The 17,326-nt window shown below is 43.9% G+C and overlaps 1 protein-coding gene and 1 non-coding gene across 9 annotated transcripts in view; both read left to right on the plus strand.

Moving 5' to 3' along the window:
- Positions 1–17,326, plus strand: part of Dis3l2 (DIS3 like 3'-5' exoribonuclease 2) — a 335,522-nt gene that overhangs the window by 241,862 nt on the left and 76,334 nt on the right. For 7 of the 8 annotated variants that reach the window (XM_046439665.2, XM_046439664.2, XM_046439663.2 and 4 more), the window contains one exon: positions 14,149–14,256. In XM_046439665.2, coding sequence (XP_046295621.1) covers positions 14,149–14,256 — 108 coding nt within the window. Of the gene's footprint in view, positions 1–14,148; positions 14,257–17,326 lie in introns of those variants that run through there. The other variant, XR_009226292.1, reaches the window with a different exon arrangement.
- Positions 7,693–7,796, plus strand: LOC124089780 (U6 spliceosomal RNA). Its single transcript, XR_006850866.1, has one exon. It is a non-coding gene; the product is annotated as a U6 spliceosomal RNA (small nuclear RNA).

The raw sequence follows: 17,326 nt of genomic DNA on the forward strand, positions 1-17,326 counted from the left end.
GGATATCTCTTATTATATCGTAAGTTCTAAAAAAGTGCTCACCACTGGAAAAGTGTTTGCCCTCTGTTATTGTGTGTTTTCCTGAAAGATGCCAAGGGAAGACGCAGGTTTTCATCTCAGGCCTCATCTCGGAGTGGCCTGGCCGTGTTAGTCACTCTGACAAATGGTCAGCTTCAGAAAGAAATGAGGAGAGATACCTGCTTTTAATAGCCGTTCCAAAGCAGGAATGAACAAACACAGCCTACACAAGCCACCAGTTTTCCTGCGGTTTAGGAATTAGGATTAGGCCCCAGCCACACACACTCATTCATGAATTGTCTGTGGCTACTTTCACAGGACAGCAGCAAAGTGGAAGGACAATTTTACTATTTTCTATAGGTCCTTTAAGAAACCCTTTTTAAAAATAAAAAAAAATATTTATTTTTTTTTTGTTGTAGTTGGACACAATACCTTTATTTTACTTATTTTTATGTGGTGCTGAGGATCGAACCTAGGACCTTGCACATGCTAGGCGATTGCTCTACGTCTGAGCCACAACCCCAGCTCAAGAAACCCTTTTTAACCCTGTTCTAAACAAGGTCACCAATCTGGTCATGCCCTGCCCTTAACAAGATGACCAGAGGAGTGTTCAAAATGGAAAAGCAGAGGGAGGCCCTAAAGAGTGGAGTTTCCCAACTCCGCAACTCCCCCTGGTTCAGTGTCAAGGCCTCCCTCAGCTCATCTGTAAAAGAAAGGAATGGACAGAATCATCTCAGCACGTCCATTCCTTCCTGTGTGCCTCGCACATCCAGATAACCATTCCTTTAACAAGTATACACTTTAGACCAGGGGTCAGGAAACTGTACCCATCAATTTCAGCCTACCACCTGTGTTTTCCTGCCTTCTGTATTTGTCCCAGCTAGAAGTCTGATTACTACTTCGTGTCACTTCTGCCTCCTGAATGATCCTGTGGCACCACCATCATACCTACTACCTCCCCGTCACACCCTTGCCAAGGATCCCACTGAATCTACCACCTGGCAGAAGAGCATTTAGACGCAGAAGTAGAAGAGCTGCACCCGTGTTCCAAATGCACAACTGGCCCGGGGCCTAAGGCTTGTAGCACACCCAGCTGTGATATAGTAGACTTTCTTTTCAAGCCTGAAACCAAGGCTTTCTGTCAGCAGAGACCTCAGCTTATATTGGGGGTTTCTTGGCCACTTGCTCTTTTCTGTGGATGGAACCCATTGTCATGACTGCCACAACTCAAATGTGACCATCATGTAAGGTTCCCATCCAGTCCCACAGCCCAGGTTCTTTTGTATCTGTGGTCTGATTCACAGAATTAGGGCACCTCTCCCCACGGCCATACCGGTAGCACTGTGACATGTAGAGACATACCTACCTCTAGCAGATCCAATAAGCCATCGTGTCTCGTGACCTTTGAGTGCCTGACCATCTGCTAGCAATAAAAGCACAGGGCCTGCTGAACAGAAAGATTGACACACAATGAACCATTCATTTCCTCAGCCCAACCTTGTATAGACCCTCCAATATTCCCCCACTTCACACAGATGGTCCCAAGCCACTTATAACAGGGTAGTAGCCCTCGTGCTAACCTCTAGAATTCTAGTGTTCTAGAACCCCTGAGCTCCCATTTTGTCCAAGCATCAATGTAATTCTTAAAAAGATATTGGTAGTTCTAGAACAAAAGTCCTTCAGGACACTGTAGAAGTTCCTGAGTTTTTGGAGTTTGCCAAGTATGCTGAGAGTTCCTGTCATATTATCTGCTGTCCACTACTACTAGCCTCTCAAAGTGAAGGAGATTCTTTTAGGCTCTGATTGCAGCCCCATTCTTTTAGGGCTGAAGATTTTGTTGCCTGTTGGCTCTCCCACCCCCAATCAGGCCAGCAGTTGACAGTGATGTCATCGATCCCATGAGGGAAATCACACTGTCCAGCACTCTCTGCTCCCACTCCAGAAGGAGCTAGCCCAGATATGCTTTTACCCCAAGTGAGAGGCTGTCATGTGTTATGGCTGCCTTCAATACGCTAAGGCTCTTCCTAGAAAGACCTAGCACCTCCTCTCTCCTGCTCTAGGATGATGCTCTCAGATCACTATAGTCTGTACTATCTGAAGAAAACCCTAGTCCTGCCTGCTCTAAGATTGGATAGCTGGTGACCTGGATCTAAGCAGGAGGATTGCACATTTAAGGCCAGTCCCTGGGCAACTTAGTGTGACCCTGTCTCAAAATCAAAATAAAAAGGGCTGGGGTATAGCTCAGTGGTGGAGCACCCCCCCCAAAAAAATCAGACTGGATAGCCACTTTCTTTAGGGGTTCAACCTTGTTTTCCATTTACACTTGGTGATCAGAACCACCATGCAGGTGTTTTCTACCATCCTAGGGTGATAGTGCTAAGTGGAGAGGGAAACAGAATTGATTAGAGCTGTGAATGAGTCAGAAGCTGCATGGGTATCTAAATCCAGTTTCAAGTAACAGAGAGCATGGGCAATAGGTGACCTCTGCACAGTGTGCCTAAAACATCTAGAACTTTCGAAGGCCACCCTGTGAGAATAACTGTACCCTCAGCTGAGCAGAAGTTCCACCAGATGTTGCTTATATCAGACAAACCATGTCCCTGATTTGCCTCCAAGCCTGTTTGAACCTAAATGCCGTGTTCAAGAATTTCTGCTTGACTTCCTTCCTCACAGTATTTATGATACTTGTCAAGTCATGAGCAGGTATAGATGTCTTATGGGAATGCAGCACAAACTCCTGACCCACAGATCTCTCTGCATGTGAGCACACCAGGCTTCTTCCCCAGCCTTTCCTCTTTGGCCATGAAATAGGCCTTCACATTCCATTACTGACTATGCATATGGCACCCCTGGAACATAGCTCCACAGAGCTGGCCTTCAGGTTATGTTTGGATTTTTAGAAGGTTTCTTTAACATTTTACAAGTTTGTATCCACCTGACCTTTATTCATGACCAGTCAGGACTTATTAACCTGGTACTAGAAGAAATACCTTCAGTGTTATTCCCCTTATACTGACAGCTTTCTTGTACAATCTTCTTCACTTCTTTACATCATATTCCCATTCATGATAACTGTAGCTACAATTTCTGAGGTTCTCCAGCATGAGGCAGCCAGTCGATACCTCAGGAGTCATGAGTTATCTGGAAGGACCCTGGATTTTCTGATAGATGGGACTGAGGACTTCACCAGTCAAGCCTGGATCTCACAAAGACATCCATGTGGAAGACTGATTGTCTTCCAGGTTCACACATGCCATCTGTAAGTGCAGGAACTGGAAGACCAGTTCCCTAGATATTTGAAAGTTCCAAAAGTCATTGAATTCATGGCCTGCCAGCTTCACCCTCTATAACTCCTCCATATTGTACCAGCTTGCCAACACTTGCTTGGACATCCTGGGAGAGGGAGCCCAAGTGTCTGCTAGTTATGACAGCTGGCACCACCATATCTAATTGACATTTACTTTTCTGGAGAAGATGAGAGAAAGAGAAGGAACCCAACTCTTACCTCAAAGATGTGCATAACCAACCAGTATGGTTAAAATTAAAAGATAGAAAATACCACGTGTTCCTTAATAAGACTCTGGGAACTTTCACTGCTGGAAAAAGGCAAATTGGTACAACAAAAAACTCTGGTAGTATCTTTTAAAGCTAAGTGTATACATACCTGTGGCCCAGCCATTCCACTTCTAGGATGTACCCCATAGAAGTGCTTACTGTGTGTATTGCCAAAAAAATGATGATATGTGTTCATTGAAGCATTGTTCAAGCTAGCAAAAAAAAAAAAAATAGAAATTATTTAATACCTATCACCTAGAATGAACAGATAAATCATGGTATTTTCACCCGTGGGAGGCTGTAGAGCAATGAGAAGGAAAGCACAGTGGATTCACACAACAGCTTTAATGGTGAAAGAATTCAGACACAAGGATAGATTCCATCCATACAAGTTCAAACCAGGTGAAACTAATCTACACCATTAGAAGTCAGGGTCGTGGTTACCCTTGATGGGAAGAAGCTCTCAGTGGTGGGGGACTTCCAGTGAGTCTTGAAGTGGGTTCAGTTCATGAAAATAAATCAAACTTTCATGGCTTATACATTTATATATACATATTATACTTAAAACATGTATTTTTATTTTGAAGCTTTGGGGGCAATTGCCATTCCACTTTAACTCCTTTAGGATCCTCTATCCAGCCTACCAAGGCAGAGAAACCACATCAAGGTCCAGGTTCTTCCTTAGTGTGGCCCTCCTGAGGACATAGTTATGATACTTACCTGTTGATCCCACTTAACATGACTTCCAGCTGGAGGCATCCATCCTCACTTCCTGCCTCAGAATGCCCTTGGCCAAACCCAGCCCTTGCCTGATCCAGGGCCTCTTAGAGAAGGAAGACGAGACTCCAAATTCCTTTTATCTGCAGAAACTATAATGTTATGACGGAAAGAGAAAGAGAAGTCATCTCTTAAACTTCAATCTTTGAAGTGGTTTCTTAAACTCTAAAGTCCACACTAAGTAAATAAATGTGAAACGTTCTCCCCAATTAGAAAAATTAACTTTGCTCTTCAGTTAAGTATTCTTTGAATATTTAAGAATTTGAAGCCATTAAAGGTATTTCTTCTAAGCAGATGACTTTCTCTTGTCCAGCTGCTGCATTCTCCTTTTAAAACCAGAAATTCTTTTTAAAATCAGAAAATGAAAAATAAATAAAGGTGGGTTGAATAGCTATGTTTCCTTCCCTACTCTCTGGACGGTTTCTTGGTTGTCACAGTCCTAGCGTCTCTCCTGGGGCCTGCTGAGCCAGGGCTCTGCTGCTGAATCCTGCAGGTAGGGAGCTGGGCGGAAGGGGCTGTGTGCCTCTGCTGCCAGCCCGCAGCCTTGGAAAGCAGCAGCTGGGCCTTCTCATGCCTTTGAACCATTGCTCTGACCTTTCTTCCTACTCATTTTTGTTTCTTAAAGGACTGTGTCCAGGAACTTTTCTGCTGTTTTCACTTCATTTTGCCTATAAAGGTCTTCTTAAAAGCTGGATGAGCTGCTGCTCCCCCTCCAGATTCTCTTGCTTTCTCCTTTGGCAGAATCATTTTTCCCAACTTCATCACTCAGGGGAAGGAAGATGGGGGTGGGGCTGGGGGTTCCGGTTGATTTCCCATCTATAGAGAATGTGGCTCTGACTTCTTTTCATTCAGAGGCTGACCTATAAGTGACTGATGGTCAGAATTACAATCTCAGCTTGGTTGGGGGAGTCCTCCTGTGGAGTAGGACAGTGTGCAGTGAAGCCAATCTTGGGCCCATCCCACTGACTTTTAAATGAAATTCTTTTTGTTGAGATTTTACTCACAGTAATAAGTATTTGTTAACTCTTCTTAACAATAGGGTGTACTCAGGCAGAAAGTTAAACTTAAATAGCATCTGTTTAAATCCCGTGAAAAAACATCTTTTCTTTTTGACAAAAGATGGTTCTGTTGGGACAGGGGTCAACTGTCTACCTGAACTCGAACCCATTCTTCTCAGAAGGACATGATATCTGTGCAGTTAATGCCTCTCCACTGTTTTCTCTGGGAGAGAACACAATGTAATTTTAAGTTTTAAGGTAATTTTTTTTAAGTAAGTAAATTAAGTTTTAAAAGTAAAAGAAAACCTAAACAGTTGAAACCTAAACCTAAATTTTCTGCCTACTGGCTCATCCACTCATGTTATTTTAGGTGTGAAACAGCTCAAATGAAAGTTCGCCCATAAATCTCCATGATATTTTATTGGTACTGCTTTATAATAGACATCAAAGATGAGGATTGGAAGCCTGGCTTCATGTCACATCCAGACAGTTTTAAGATGTTCCTTTCTGACACCAGCAGATTGTCTGTGTTGATGTTTTGTTAATGTCAAACTGTGTAGCAAACTTGATCAAATTTTGAAGTCATGGAAGTGTTGATATGAAAAAGAAAACTCTTTAAACAGAGATGTTGGCCAGAAAACAAATTATCTATTTCCTTGATGTTGTTTCAGTGGGCAAGTAAGGATCTAAAGTGTACCTTGGTGTTAAAACCTCGAAGTCCTCAGAGAAAAGCAGAAAAACTCACCACGTTGTCAGACTGCAGATCTGGGCTGATGGGCACTTAGGTTGTGGGGGTGTTTAGGTGGAGGCCTGCCAAGGCCTGGGCTGAAAGGTACAGAGAGGCTGAGAGGCCCCACAGACATTGGAGAGCCCCCCGTGGATTGTGGTCATCTGACCCGATGTCATAGCTCATCCTTCCTGCTCCTCCTTGTCTGGTGATTGATTCTTCCCTTCTGTGGCCCTTTCCGTTGGTCACAGGGCTGTCCTGGCTAACCCGCTGCTGAACTTGGCCAGCCCGCTGCTGTGGCTTTTGCAGATGTTTCTGCTCTCTGAGGTTAATGTAAGATTTTATAGTCTTGTTAGTACCCCCACCCAGCTGCCCAAATGATCAGTTTCTCTCAACTCTCCCAAGCCCTGGTCCAGAATGCTTAGAAAGTCAGGGTCCTGTCATCTGCTCCTTTTCCTTTTCTGATCCACTTGGAATTTATTGAGTACTAGCTGTGTGCCAGGCCCTAGGGATATGAAGACGAGGTGGAGGCGGCCTTGCCCTGGGGAAGTCAGAGGAAGAGGGCACTTAACTAACATTTTAAGTGCTCTGGGCTGTCTTCAGTGACAGAAGTGCCCAAGGTGAAGACATAAAGAGGAGAGAATTCATACTTACCTGCATGGTGCAGGGAGAAGAACTTTTGAAGGGGCATAAAGGCATCACCTAACAATCAATTTTTGTACCATGTTTCACATTTTGAGTAGAAAACTTCCAGATGGTCAGAAGTGGGTAGCAAGGGCCTTCCAAGCAGGAGCTAGAAGTGGTGTGTTCAAGGAGCAGCATGTAGTTTGGAATCTCTAGGGTGTGAGTTAAAACTCCTAAAGGAGGAGCCAAGAGATGATGTTCCAGGGAGGGTTCTGAAGTGGCAGGCTGAGTTGCTTGGGCTTTACCAAGAGGGCAGATAGGGAAGTGATTGGGTCAACCTGAGCACTCTCTGGCTGTAGGAGGCTGAGGCCCAAGGCACAGATATCATTATTAGTACCAGGGTCCTTCCTCCAGTCATGTCTTCCTGAAACTTTAAATGACCAGTAACCATCCTAAAATAGATGGAGATCTTTGCTCACAGAATTTTCAGAGGATTTACCAGCACCACGGTGTCTAACTAGCCCCAGGAAAACTTAGGACAATAGGTGTCTACAGACAGTGCACCAAATGGACATCCCAAACAAGCAGCATTTCATAGTTACCCCAGATTTCAGCCTACTCCCAATCCTGCAGTCCTTTTCACAAAACAGAAAGTAAGGAGAGGCAAAGATTAAGTAAGTGGGAGAAGTTAGATGCCCCCTTTATCTTTACTGCCCCCTTGAAGACCTGCTTGTCCCTAGCAGTTCCTGGCTACCTGTGACTTCTGGACACTCGCTGACTATGGAGAGTACAGACTTTGCCAGAGACCTCTTGGCCTCACTAGAGGCAGTTGGGCCCTTCCTCGTCCACAGGACAGGTGAAAATCCTGTTAATTAAATTCAGCTCAACAATTATTGAGAAGGTGAAGGCAGCATGTCCTAATATGCAACTGCAGGTGGTCATGGGTGGAGTTTGGTGAGAAGATGCAGAAAGCTCAACAACAGTAGGAAGGTGGTGCTCTCTGGCAGCACATACACACTCAAACTGGAACAGTACAGAGATAAGCATAGCCCCTATGGAAAGACGGCATGCAAATTTGTAAAGTGTTCCGTATTTTTTTAAACATTTAAAAAGGAAGTTGTATGAATCTATTTTCTGCTACTATAAAAAAATACCCAAAGTTGGTTATGTATAAAGAAAAGAAGTTTATTTAGCTCTGATTTGGAGGCTGAAAATCTAAACAGTGTAATGCCAGCTCTGGGGAGTGGCCCCGCCCTTGTCTGTATCACCTCATGGCAGATGGCACCACAATGGCAGGAGCTTTGTGAAAGGGAGAGATCATGTGGCTAGAAGGCCTTTAAAGTGATGGAAGGAGCCAGTCCTGGCCTGCCTTTTAAAGGTCCCACTACCTCTCAACACCCATACTGGGGACCAAGCTCTGAACACATGGACACATTCAAACCGTGTCCAAACTCTAGCAGAAATCTTATCCAGAATGATTTGCACTCCAGAACTCTGCCACTGGCTTAGGAGACTGTTAGACTAAATCATGAGAGAGAAAAAGAAGTGCCGCACTTGAACAGTGTGGATGAAGGGAGAAGTGAAGAGACTCAGTTGAGAGAGGTCAGACCTTCAGGACTCAGGAACTGACTGGATGTGATGGGCCATGGGAGTGGAAGAGCCATAAGATGACCCATGGCTATGGTCTGTGTGTGAGGACAGGGTCATGGCTCAGAGGTGTGAGTGTGGTGTTTTGGTTTTTGAGTGGTTTTGAAGGAAGTTTTGGTTTTTGCTTATTTAACTGGGGTCAGAGTACTGCTGTCAACGGAGAGAGACATTGACTCAGGAGATCCTTGGGGAAAAGGGAAAGCAAAGGGCAGGGAGAGGAGTCCAGTAAAGGCCCTGGGGTGGCTAGGCTTGGTGGTACAGGCCTGTAATCCCAGCAACTCAGGAGGCTGGGGCAGGAGAATCGCAAGTCCAAGGCCAGCCTGGGCAACTTAGTGAGACCCTGTCTCACAAAAATAAAAGACTAGAGGGATACAGTCAGGGGTAGAATACTTGCCTACAATCATATTCAAGGGCCTGGGTTCAGTCCCCAGTACTGAAAAAAAATTTTTTTAATAAGAAAAATTTTTAAAAATATATGTATATACATAGGTACATATATACACACACATTTATATTACTAACATAAATGAAATGTATACATCTTTAATATAAAATGTCTTACCTGAAGTATAGTCATGTTGTGCACAGAAAAAAGACAAAGACTCCATACCAGCATACTAAGAGACTACTGTGAAAAGTGGGAGACTGGGACATAGGCTGGGGAGAAGAAAGGTGTCCACCATAAAGAATGGCAGCTCTGACCTTGTGTCCTGGCTCCAGGGAGGGAGAGGCCAAGTAGATCAGATTGCTCACTGGGAAGAGCCGGGCAGAGGGGTCTAGGCTTTGGACAAGAGAGTCCACATTTTGAAATAGCAGAGGACCAGGGCACACAGGATCCAGAGAAACAGTTGAAGGAAAATGCTACAAGGGTACTTGTGAGGGGTGAGGTTTGGCATCTCAGTTTTCTCTGTGAAGGAGAGTTGAGATTTTCATATGAGAGAGAGTGTGAAGGCAGCTGGGTGGGAGGTTGGAGGAGTGCTGTAGCATTTTAGAATTGAACCTGAAGGGCATGGAGAGGGAGCTACCAGAGATGAGTACAAAAGACCTGCCCGTCTTATGAAGTAAGAGCAGAGGCTGTTTGGAGACCCATCTCCACATGGCCCAGCCAGTTTCCCTGTCCCCATCTCTGCTCACCAGGATTGCAAATGCAGGTAAGACAGTTGTGAGGTTGGCCTTGGGTTTTTTAGCTGGGGCAGTAGGAGGGAGGGAGCTGGAGCATTGAAGTAGTCCCTGCTCAGCTGAGGAGGACGGGAGAGGGAAGCCAACATCAGGTGGTTGAGGAGCAGTGACAGGGGCTAAGGACAGCCAGGGTTTCTCTCTTCCGGGGGTGGGGGGTGGGGGTGGGGGGTGGGGGTGGGGCTTCTCTTCCAGCCATGCATGGTTTCTGCACTTGTCACCCTGGCTCATGTCTCCAGCTTCCATGGAGGGCCTCACACAGCCCACATGCTGCACCAGGGTCCAGGCAGGTTTCTACCTGATGGAAACGGGCATGTATTTGAGAAAGGGGCTCTCAAGTGGCTGTCCACCTCTCCAGCCCTCCTGAAGGGATGTTGCTGGGCAGGGGACCCCTGCGAGTCAGGCCCCATTTATGAGAGGCTGTGGTGTGCCAGACCACAAGTGTGCTTGTAACCTCTTAATTCCTTCTCTTTTGAGAGACAGAAGCCTAACCACCTATTTACAAAACTCTGTTGACACCAAAACTGTTTTCTTTGCAGTCCGTCTGATTTCTGCCTCCAGATCTGGTGAAAAGTTTATTAAAAGGACTGTACCTTAAAAATTAAATATAATTATACTACCCCAAAAGCTTTTGTGTTTTGCTTCTTCGTGAGCACTTAGGTTCTTTGGCATCTCACCACTGCAGCATGAATTGTAGAGCAGTTTGGATAACTGGGCAGCCACTGGATGTACTGGTCGTTTTTAGGAGCAGTGGCTAAAACAGTTTACATTATACTTGAAACACTAATAGCCTATGAAATTTTTATGTAAAGATGTTTAAGTAGAAGTCTACCAGGTATTTCATAAAATGTTTTATGTGATTCAGTAAAACAGCAAATAAAAAAATCAAGGGTCATCCGTTTCCTGAGCAAAAGACAGTTTGTTTGCAGCCTGAAGGGGTCTGCTGTGTGTCAGGTGCTGGGTCCAAGCCTGGGGCAAGACCCCTGTCCTTGTTCTTTGAGGTTCTCCAGTCCGGAGGAAGAAGGAGGCACCTGAAGCCAGTTAGGACATAGTGTGGTCAGCAGTGTGGAAGTGTCATGGAGGAAGGATGGAGTGAGTGGCTGGCTGGCTGGGACTGCCCCTCACCCTCTGAGTGAACAGGGGAGGTGAACAAATCACAGTGTGTTCTCTGGGGGAGATTGGATAAGCTCTTTAGAGATGGAGATCAACCAAATCTGGGAGAATGTACCAAAGTTTGCCAGAGGCAAAACTTCCAGAAAAGTGTTCCAGAAAGAGGGAACAACATGTGCAAGAGCCTGAGCAGTGCAAAGGCAGGGCAGGTGTAGGACCTGCAGTGGAAAGGTCTGTGCTGCTGGCAATATGGGTATTAGAAGGGAGCGTCTGGGCACAAGTCTGAACAGCAGGCTAAGCCTGGTAACGCAGGAGCTTGGACACCATGAGCTGACTTTATTGAGCATCTTCAATATTGTTTTTCTACTGAGAAAACCGAGACCTGGAATTGTACTAACTTGCCCAGATCACACAGGAAGGGCTGGGCCAGGATGAGACCCCAGGCCTCAGGTGTCCCAGCCTGCCTTCTCTTCCTGCTCAGGGTTGTTGATACACCTGCACAGCCCTCAACTGCATAATAGACTTTAGACTTTGTTTTGGATTTTGTTTCTTTAATGGTGAAGCTCTTTTTGCAAATAAAATATTAATCCCAAACTCAAAGGTATAAAAACAGAGCATGATTCATGAGCATAATTGCATTAGCATAAGTTTATTTCATATCGAAGTGTATAACACAAGATCCATTATGAAAACACTGGCTTTCTTTTTTCTTAAATTTATATGTATGCATATATTTTAGTTGTCAGTGGACCTTTATTTTACTTATTTATTTACATGTGGTAATGAGAATCAAACCCAATGCCCCACATACACCAGCCAAGTGCTCTACCACTGAGCCACAACTACAGCCCTGGCTTTCTTTTTAATAACCTCTTTTAATTTAGAATACTTTTAGATGTACAGGAATGTTGTCAAGACAGGACAAGAGTCTCAGATGACAATGCTGCCCCCATTGTTAACACCTGCACTGCCAGCCACGAGTCAGGACCAGGGAACTGACATTGCAACATTACTGTGAACTCGCTCTGTACTTCATTTGGATTTGAGTGATTTTCCCTCACTGTTTTTGTTTTGTGTTTTATTTTCATTATTCCAGGATCCAGTCCCACCCCAAGTTGTAATAACTTTCTTTTAACAAAAACTTAAAACATGATGTCAGGAATTAGGTTACATTATCCAATGCTCAGTTTTGCATCTTAAAGTAAGATACTGCCTTGAACTACACTATACTATCTTTAAAAAATGATATTAAAAGATATTAAGCCCTGTACTAATATCATAGCAGCAAGCACACTGGCATTGCAGCCAGTTTCCAAAATATATTTGGTGTCATGATCTGATAATGCAGCCCAGAGAAGAATACAGGAGTGCACACCCAGAAAACTTGACTTAGTCTGTCTCAGGCTCCATAACAATATACCCAGACTACATGGCTTCAACAGTGGACATTTATTTTTCAGTTTTGAAGTCTATGAGTCCCAGATGAAGGTGCTGGCCAATTTGGTTCCTGGTGAGAGCTCTCTTCCTGGCTTGACTATGGCTGTGTCCTCACATGGCCTCATTTCTGTACCCACTTGAAGAGATCAAATGTGTGTATTCTCTCTCCCTTTTTCTTCTTATAAAGTCACGAATCCTATGGAGCTGGGCCCCACCCTTAGGACTTCATTTCATCTTAATTGATCTCCTAAAGATCCTATATCCAAGTACTGTCAAATTGGTGGTTGGGGCTTCAACATATGTTTGGGGTTAAGGTGGTGGGGACAGTTCAGTTCATAGCATAATTCAAAGGCTGAAAATTATGTGAGATCTTTATAATCTAACCATGAAATAGTATGAAGTTGAGACCTTCCCATTTTATACAGTATGTTGATAAAGGTAAAGATATACTATGCTGTAAAACACTTGACACCACGAGAAAGTATTCAATATTAAGATCCAATTTAATGCACTATTAAACAAGTTAGCAAAGAAAATATAGTTTTATTGGAACTGTGCAAAAGCAAGGGCAAGAAAAACATTTCAAAAGTAGTTGCCCATGAGAGCATTGCCAAAAGTTTTCAGGTCCTCATCAGATTTAACAATAGATGTTTAAAAGTAGTGTCCTTTAAAATAATGCCAAACAACTATTAATTAGATGTTACTGATGTGGGCCATGAGTTCTAGAATTTACTTTTCCATACCAAAGATGTTTAGTGTACTGAAGCAGGGTGTGGTACAGATACTTCACATAGAATAAGAAACCACTGAGGCTGGTTTTGTTATTACCACTCAAGAAGTCAGCTGGATTTACCCCTAGTACTGCATAATGGCCCCTCCTGCCTGTTCCTTCTTGGTTGGTCAGCACAGGCCCTCAACACAGCACATGGAGCAAGCAGATCTTCAGTGAATGTGGAGAGAAGTAACTGGTGATTGATTCCATCTGAAGTAGGAAAATGTGGGAGAGAGAGCAAGCAAATTTGAAGGCAGGAGGGAGAGAGTGGGAAGTTTCTTCAGGAGGTACAGGTATAGTCTCATTTTATCTTTGGAATTACAGAGAAACAGTAATATTACAGAGAAACAGTAGTATTCTGGAGCAGCTAGAAATCATCATTGGAAAGTAAAAAGTTTAATTAAAAAGGATACCATCAAATCATCCTATTATGGGATTGAAAGATAAATGGGAAGAAATCACTTAGGCGTTAAAACTGCAAAATGGATGACTGGCTGACCAAGGTTCATCTAGGGAACTGCACTTAAGAACTTTTCTGCTTTATTGCAATAGTGACATTTTCTTATTCTGTTAATGTTCCAACATATAATTTGGTAAATTGTGTTATATGCAATTACTAAATCAGGGAGTAGCTTGATTTTACTCTGGTGATGCTGTGAAGACTTTGTCTTGAGGCTTTGGGTTCTTAAGTATATTGCTCAACCAGAACAGTTATAGCCACAAGCTGCAGTCATTCTTGAGTGTAGAGCTTTACCTTTAAGGTAGCTGACCCTGCTATCCATGGGGACTCGTTCCCGGGACTCCTGTGGATACCAGAACCCAATGATGCTCCAAACCCTTTTATAGAATGATATGGTATTTGCATGTAATTCACAATCCTCCTGAATATTTTAAATCATCTCTGGATTACTTATAAACCGTAATACAATGTCAGTGATATGTAAATAGTTGTTATGTTGTGTTGTTTAGTGGTGATGGCAAGAAAAAGTCTGTACATGTTCAGTAGAGATGCAATTTCTAAAATATATTTTCCATCCAAGGTTTGTTGAACCCATGGATGAAGAACCAGAGGGCAGAGTGTGGATAGCAAAGGGTAGCTCTTTTCTCATGGCTACGGTGTCTCTTTTAGCTTCTTTAAGCAACTCTTTCCACTTTCCCGGATTATATTTCCTTGACACTGGAGGCTCCTGGAAGAGCCTGAGACAGTGTGGTCTTTCCTCAGAATCTTATGGGAACAGAAACACCTGAGAACTCAACCTGGTCACTAAAAGTGCTGAAAGGTGCTTACAGCTATCCTCTGTTCACAGGTGGTCCCCATGCTTCCCAGGCTGCTATGTGAGGAGCTGTGTAGCCTCAACCCCATGACGGACAAGCTGACCTTCTCTGTGATCTGGACGCTGACCCCCGAGGGCAAGGTAACAACTTACATCTTGCCATTCATTCTCTGCTTACCAGCATCCCATACTGAGTGGTGGGAATCACCTGCGGTGTGCCTGGTGCTGGGCTGTGGTGCTGCTGTGGAAGGGTGGTGAGAAGGAAATGTGAGGGCTCTGGCCTCAACGGACTGTCAGCCCCACCTGGGAGGCAGGAGCTGATTTTTGCCCAAGACTAAGTGGGTTTCAGTGAGGTTGGGTATGCACTGGGAGGCAGGTGGCCCCACTGCAGGAAGGGAGCAGGGCCTGGGGGAGGAGGGCATTAATGAATGGGGAGAGTTTGCAAAGATGTGCAACATCAAACTAGGGAAAGTCTGAAATGGCAGTCACAGATGAATTGCGGCTGCTAGGACTCATAATGTTTCATGAGGAATGTGGTATTTCAAAAGATGAGTGCTGCATCAGGGTGCAGGGTGACTGGGGGTGTGTAGGCCAGGCAGCAAGGTAGCACTGTGTCAAGACACAGGGTACGAAACCCCGGGGCACTGTGGAACATCAGCAAGCATGTCCCAGACGTGGGGAAGAAGGGAGCTGGTAAAGAAAGATGGAAAAAAAGCAGTTTCTTCCCCCAGAACAACAGCTCTGCACATCCAGAATAGGGTAATGATAAATAAACTATGGTGCCTAATCTGGAATGTTATACAGTTACTAAAGCTGATTACAAAGACCATGGAAGAACATGGCAAATGTTTATGCTGTAATATTTAATAGAAGTTTTAAAAAAAGGTAATTATTATTAAGAGACTCCAAATGAAGATGGAAGATCGAATACCCACATTTACTTTCATTCCCTCCCAAACCTCACTAAAACAACAATAAAGAGAATTTTTTTTTTGAAGACATAAACCCACAAGGACAAAGAGAGTGGGAGAGGAGACAACAGCAACAAAATTTTGGAAGCTGGGTAGCAGATGGATGAGTGGTAACTGACTTAGCAGTCCTGAGAAAGTTGATTCCTGAGCCAGCAACAGAGGAAGCCAAAAACAAAAACAAAAAAATCCAGAAATTGACAGCACTAGATAACTCTGGAAGGTGGGGAGGGGTGGGTGAATATGAGGCTGCAACAGTATCAGTTGCAAGTTTATTTTAAAAAAGATTAGTTCCCATGTTCTACACAGAAGACCAGAAATTTATTCTCTGGACAGGACAGAGGAAGGTGTCTGAACTGAGGCACAATGACACACTCGGTGCTGCTGGGCCTAGGGATTGAGTGAATGTTGGCATACTGAAAGTTCTTTCCACCAGCTCCAGAGTTCTGGGGGCCAGGCCTGCACCCATGAGTTAGGAGATGGAAACATCTTTCTCTGAAGAGTCTGAGTAGTAAATAATAAAGGCATACTAATAACCTTAAGGGTTTCCCAAGGAGCAGCCCAGCTCTCTTCTGCAGTAAAGCTCACAGACAGTGAGCCCCACTGCCCTATCACAGTTTTTTTAGTATTTCACTTTCATGTCTGAAGGGACAACCAAGAGGAGAGTGTCTAATATTACATAGAAAGGTAAAGTAATCTAATAAAGAAAAGCAACTAGGACAAAACACACTAACAAGGAAAAAAAATGATATCTTTATAGAATTTTTTAAAGGGAGTTATCTATATCACAAGATAGAAGAAATGAAAAAGATTCAAGATTCCAGTTGGAAGTGAAGTTGAAGAATTATCCCAGAAAGAGATAGAAATGATAAGAAAATTAGAGGACCAGTCCAAGGTATCCAGCATCTGCTCAACGAGTATACTAGAAATAGCAAAGAGATCAGAAGGAAAGAAATGATCAACAGGCATGTAAAAACATGGAACCATGAATCCCACCATTATGTATACCATAATATACCAATTAAACAAATATGGGGGTGGGGTGGGCAAAATCATTCTAGGAAATGCTCTGTTTCTGGAAGACATGATTCCAGATTGGAAGAGCTCGCTGCCAGCATAGTGGTGGAAACATGTCTCCAAGACACACCAAGACACACCACCAGAGAATTCTAGAACCCTGGAGACAAAGAATAAGATGCAGGAGGGGATCATCTACAGTAGATCAGAAACCAGAATAACTAGTACTTTTCTACCACAACTCTAGAAGCCACGTGACAGTGAAAACCTCCATGTCTGAAAGTCTGTGATCTCCATATCAAAGTTTTGTACCTAGCTTTCAGTAAACTGCAAGAGTAGGAGAGGACATTTTGAGACAAAAAGTACTTCTGGTACACTGTTTCTCAGAAAGCTGCCAGAGAATAGGCTTCACCAGAATGAAGGAGTAAATCAAAAAAGAGAAAGAATCGGGCGTAGTGGTGCACACCTATAATCCCAGCACCTCAGGGGGCTGAGGCAGAGGATTGGAGTTCCAAGCCAGCCACAGCAAAAGCAAGGCGCTAAGCCAATCAGTGAGACCCACCCCCCCACCCCACCCTGTCTCTAAATAAAATACAAATAGGGCTGGGGATGTGGCTCAGTGGTTGCGTTCAACCCCCAATACCCCGCCCCCCAAAAAAAGAAAGAAAAAGATATTGGACATAGGAAACATAAATCAGCACAGGGAAGAACAGAAGGAATCACCTGGATCAGGGTTTAAGACACTTCCTATAAAGGCCCAAATGGTGAATATCTCTGATTTTACAAGCCACCTTCTCGGTCATAGCTATGAAACTCTCACACTCTAGCAGGGGAGCAGATGATAGGTAAATGAAACAGCTTGGCTCTGTGCCAGTAAAACTTTATTTAAATTCAGTTGGCAGATTGGATTTGACCCACAAGACCATAATTTGGTGATTGATACCCAAACAGCAATACCCAAACCCCTCAGTGCTTTTGGACTATCTGTGTAATATCAATACATGGGACAAGCCATGCAGTGCCTTAGTGTTATTATGAAACCAGTTTTGACCTCATGGACCCCTGAAAGGTCTCAGAGATCCCCAAGAAAGAATCTGTGGAACTTAGCAAGGCCCTAAGCAATCCAGGAAGACCCTGTCTCTAAATAAAATATAAAAAGGGCTGGGGATGTGGTGGCCCAGTGGTTAAGTGCCCCTGTGTTCAATCCCAGGCACCAAAAAAAAAAA

The sequence above is a fragment of the Marmota monax genome, unplaced genomic scaffold (genome assembly GCF_021218885.2).
Source record: "Marmota monax isolate L192 unplaced genomic scaffold, Marmota_monax_Labrador192_F-V1.1 WCK01_AAM20220418_F8-fsc00041, whole genome shotgun sequence".
Classification (NCBI taxonomy): Eukaryota; Metazoa; Chordata; class Mammalia; order Rodentia; family Sciuridae; genus Marmota; species Marmota monax.